The sequence below is a fragment of the Coenobita brevimanus genome, chromosome 63 (assembly GCF_032717465.1).
Source record: "Coenobita brevimanus isolate Jiangsu-jjx chromosome 63, ASM3271746v2, whole genome shotgun sequence".
Taxonomy (NCBI): Eukaryota; Metazoa; Arthropoda; class Malacostraca; order Decapoda; family Coenobitidae; genus Coenobita; species Coenobita brevimanus.
In genome coordinates, this window is record NC_137016.1 from 20,392,086 (window position 1) to 20,397,112 (window position 5,027).

General features: G+C 47.2%; 1 protein-coding gene across 1 annotated transcript; it reads left to right on the forward strand.

Moving 5' to 3' along the window:
• Positions 1–360: 360 nt before the first annotated feature.
• LOC145404385 (uncharacterized) lies at positions 361–3,873 on the forward strand. Its single transcript, XM_080275907.1, is given in 2 exon segments — positions 361–1,006; positions 1,109–3,873. Coding segments are annotated over 2 exon segments (3,411 nt in total).
• Positions 3,874–5,027: the final 1,154 nt, after the last annotated feature.

The window sequence follows — 5,027 nt, forward strand, 5'->3', positions numbered from 1 at the left end:
TACAATGCACAATTTATGTTGTATGAGTAATGTATATTACGTATTATTTATGAGTCTCACGAGTCAGTAGTTTGGCATTAGCACTGCCTGTTAGGGAGTTAAACAGGTGGGGGCGGGGTCATGGTTTAGGGAAGCAAAACGGCAGGTGGCGGTAGTAAAGGCAGACAGAGGTTAGCTGGCGTGAGGGTGGTAAGTGGTGAGACAGTGTGTCAGTGGAGAGAAGGCCACCGAGCTAGTTAGACTGCAGGGACTCTGAGCCTACACTATATTCTGTGTTACTCCAGTTTGTTTTCTCTGCCGTCAATTAAAGGAAAAAGAGCAACGCTTCGTTTTATTACTGCCACAAGCTATCTAGGCAGTATGGAAGGAAAGGTTCCTAAAGGTTACTTCGACCTAAAGTTGATTCCGGAGTTTGACAGCAGCGGTACACAGTCTGTGGTGGAGTGGCTCGAAAAACTGGAACTCGTGTGTAAACTACGAGATGTCACAGATGTGGCAAGCGTGATCCCTCTCTGCCTTACCGGGGTTGCCTTCGCTGTGTACCTGCAGCTGTCAGAGACAGACAAGAAGACAACCGAGAAGGTGAAGAAGACGTTAGTGGCTGCATTTGCTGTGGATCCATACGAGGCTTATGAACAGTTCATCAGCAGGAAGTTACGGAGTGGCGAGTCGCCAGATGTGTTCTTGGCAGAACTGCAGCGCCTGGCATCCCTGTTTGGTGGGTTGACTGATAAGGCGCTCACCTGTGCTTTCGTGGCTGGGCTGGCAGAGAGTATTCGTCAGTTGCTGAGGGCAGGGTCGCGTATGGAAGATCTCAACCTGGACCAGATTCTTGCGAGGGCAAGGGCGGTCATCAGGGATGACAGCCCCCTTGAAACATCAGAAATGTGCCTCGGCGCCTCAGCGAGGACTGGTGATGAGTCTTGTGCAGCTGCTACCAGTAGAAGATGTTATGTGTGCAGCAGTCCAAATCATCTTGCAAGGGACTGTTTAGCTCGCCACCAAGGTAACACAGGGAGTGGAGGAGCAACGAGGGGTGTTGGAGGTCGCTCTCGGCACCGTGTTTCGATGCTACCAGTGTGATGGTTTCAGCCACATCACTTCAAAGTGTCCGGGAAACGACCGTGGAGAGGGGGCGTCAGTGCCAGCCTCCTCTCAAAAAGGCCAGTGAGTGAGGTGCTGCCAAGTGCTGTATTAAGAGTGGATGGAGTTCAGCACTGTGTGCTGGTGGACACCGGTTGTTCACGGAGCATTGCCCACGTCTTGTGTTGCAAGGCATGGAGGAAGGGGGCTGTTAGTTTGGTCACTGTGAGTGGTGAGGAGTGGCAGTGTCAAGGAACAGGCGTCGTTCATCTCCAGCTTAGCAATGGAACTTCAACCGACATTGGTGTGAATGTGACTACTTTAATGCCCCTTGGTTTCATGTTTATACTTGGAATGGACGGTATCAGAGCGCTTGGAGGGGTTGCAGTTGATGCAGAGGGTGGTGTGAGCTTCAGATTAAAAGAGTCGTCAGTCTGCGCGGCTGCCAACATTGTGGTGGGAGTCAACGAGCATGATTTCAGCGCAACTTACGACCCTGAGACTAACTCTTGGACAGCAGCTTGGAAGTGGATGGGGGGCAAGAAGCCAGGTACTCTACAGAATCAGGTGGAGGCATACTCAGTGCCACGTGAAGTGAGAGGTTTGTATGAAGACGAGTTAACGCAATGGATTAGAGATGGCTGGCTGCTTCCATATGATGAAGAAAAATATGGACCTCCCAAGGGATTGATTCCATTAATGGCGGTGGTGCAACAGAATAAACGGAAAGTACGGCCCGTAATGGACTTTAGAGAGCTAAACTCGCACATCGATGCATTCACAGCAAACTCAGATGTATGTGCAGACAGAATGCGGGAGTGGCGCAGACAAGGGAAAAATGTGTCGGTGATAGACTTGACAAAGGCATACTTGCAAGTCAAGATCCATGAATCTCTATGGCCATACCAGACTGTGATTATTGAGGGTCAGAGATATTGCTTGACTTGTTTAGGTTTTGGCTTAAACATTGCACCACTGGTAATGAAAGCAATTTTGAACTGTGTACTTTCGCGAGATCCAAATGTGAAAAGGGGGACGTCAGCTTACATTGACGATATCTTTTTGAATGAGGATGTTGTCAAGGCCAGTCACGTGGAAGAACATCTAAGGAACTTCGGGCTGTTGAGTAAGACACACGAACGAGTTGCTGATGGAGGATGGGTGTTGGGCCTGAGAGTCTGGGGGGAACAAGGACATCTCGTTTGGAGAAGGGATAATGAGGTGAGTGGTGTGCCGAGTGTGCTGACGCAGCAGTCAGTATTCTCTTACTGTGGCAAACTGGTGGGCCATTACCTTGGGTGTGGATGGCTGTGGGTAGCAACGTCCTTCATTAAGAGGAGAACGAATCACGTTACAGAGAGCTGGGATGAAGATATCACTGGTGGAGAGGTAAGAGGTTTACTGGAAGAAACTGTGGAGGAAGTCAGAGGGAATGACCCCGTGCGAGGACGATGGGACGTCAAAGGTGATGAGGCCAGGGTTTGGGTAGACGCAAGTTCTTTGGCACTCGGTGTTGCAATTGAGATTGATGGACGCATCATTGAGGTCGCCAGCTGTCTGCGCAAGGATGTTGCATGTCACATCAACATGGCTGAACTGGATGCCGTCATAAAAAGTCTGAACCTTGCTTTGGCTTGGAAGATCAGGAAAGTGGAGCTGTTGACTGATTCCTCAACAAATCATAGCTGGATTTCAGATGGTCTGTCGGGAAGAAGCAGGCTCAAGACCAAGGCAGCCAGTGAGATGCTAATCCGAAGGAGAGTAGGGATAGTGCTGTCGTTGATAGAGGAGTGCAGTCTTCAGCTGACAGTCACTCTTGTTCCTTCCACTAGCAATAAAGCTGATAGCCTGACACGTGTGCCACAGCATTGGCTGAAGGTTTCCGCTGCCTGTCCTGCAGCTGTACGACCTGTGTGTGCAGCAGGCACTGGCATAACTGGTGATGAGATTGCAAAGATACATCATTCTGCTGGTCACGCAGGAGTGAGATGAACACTTTATTTTGAAAGGCGAGCCAGCCCAGCAGTCACCAGGCAGTAGGTGCAAACTGTTGTCACCAACTGTGAAGTATGCCAGTCCATTGACCCAGCACCTGTGAAGTGGAAAAAGGGAAGCCTGGGCGTTGAGAGAGTTTGGCAGAGAGTCGGCATGGATATTACTCACTATGGTGGCCAGTCGTATCTGACTCTTATTGACTGTGGACCGTCACGGTTTGCTATTTGGTGTCGGCTGAGGCTTTAGACCAGTGCAAGCATTATTGAGCAGTTGGAGGCAGTGTTCTGTGAGCGTGGGGCTCCAGAAGAACTGTTAACAGACAATGATACAGCCTTTCGAAGCAGGTTGTTCGTGGACTTCGCAGTGCGATGGTGTGTGCGCCTCCGCTTTAGATGTGCATATGTTCCTTCTGGAAATGGTATAGTCGAAAGGTGCCATCGTACTATAAAGGTCATTACTGCAAGGAAGAGCTGTTCCATAGCAGAAGCAGTGTACTTGTACAATGTGATGCCTCAGGATGACTGCAAATCGTCGACTGCTCCGGCCAACATGCTGTATAGGTACTCAGTCAGGGTTCGTGAAGTGGACCCACACGGGGAGGATGAACCAGAAGTGGATGGCCTGTACCAGGTTGGGGAAGAAGTCTGGGTAAAGTCGCCTAATACTCGGTGTGAGGAAAGACACAAAAGGGGTACAGTTACGAGAGTAGTGTCCAACCAAGCTGTCGAAGTAGATGGGGTACCTCGCCATTTCAGAGATCTCCATCGTTGCAGCTCACAGGGGACTCGAGCCTAGTCTTTCACCGAAGACACTGACGACGAGGCACTTATTATTCAGCTTCCTGCCAGAGTTGATGAAGTGGTGGAAGCTGATCATGATGAAACTGTTAATGGGCCTGAACGTGAGCTGTTCAGGCATTCTTCGAGGATTAGAAGACCTCGATTATGTGACCTGTGTGGTTAGGAGGCTTCAGGGAAATGTAATATATAATGTATATTTTATAATGTAATAAGTGTAATGTGTAATGTATGTGATTAGTTTATCAGATAATGTATATACCAAAATGTATTATGCATAATATTCAATGTGTGATTTGAAATCAAGGGGGAATGTAATGTGTAATGTACAATGCACAATTTATGTTGTATGAGTAATGTATATTACGTATTATTTATGAGTCTCACGAGTCAGTAGTTTGGCTTTAGCACTGCCTGTTAGGGAGTTAAACAGGTGGGGGCGGGGTCATGGTTTAGGGAAGCAAAACGGCAGGTGGCGGTAGTAAAGGCAGACAGAGGTTAGCTGGCGTGAGGGTGGTGAGTGGTGAAAGAGTGTGTCAGTGGAGAGAAGGCCACCGAGCTAGTTAGACTGCAGGGACTCTGAGCCTACACTATATTCTGTGTTATTCCAGTTTGTTTTCTCTGCCGTCAGTTAAAGGAAAAAGAGCAACGCTTCGTTTTATTACTGCCACACAGACATAGTACTATTATTACTTTTCATTATAAATGCCTTACCCTTCTATGAAAAAATTTTCGTACTATTATTACTTTTCATTATAAATGCCTTACCCTTCTATGAAAAAATTTTCAAAGCTGGTTCAATATGAATTTTCCTTAAATCATCATTTTCATCCGAAACAGACTTAAAATTAGCATTTTCGAGTACCTGAGCCACAAAATCATGGTTTATACCGTTAACATAATCAGTAGCTCTACGTTTATGCCACTTTCCTGGTTTATTGTTTCCCTTAGATGTCCCCTTACTATTTTTAATACATCCCGTACTTTCCCTATCCTCACACAAATGCATACTCACCTTTGTTATATTCCTAATACCAAAAGATATACCACAATGCACATCTGAAAAAGGGGGTCAAAATCCAAAATCTTGAAATTTTGCATGTGAGGTAAGAGGAATGGTGATCCATTAACATAGTCAATAACTGTATCAAA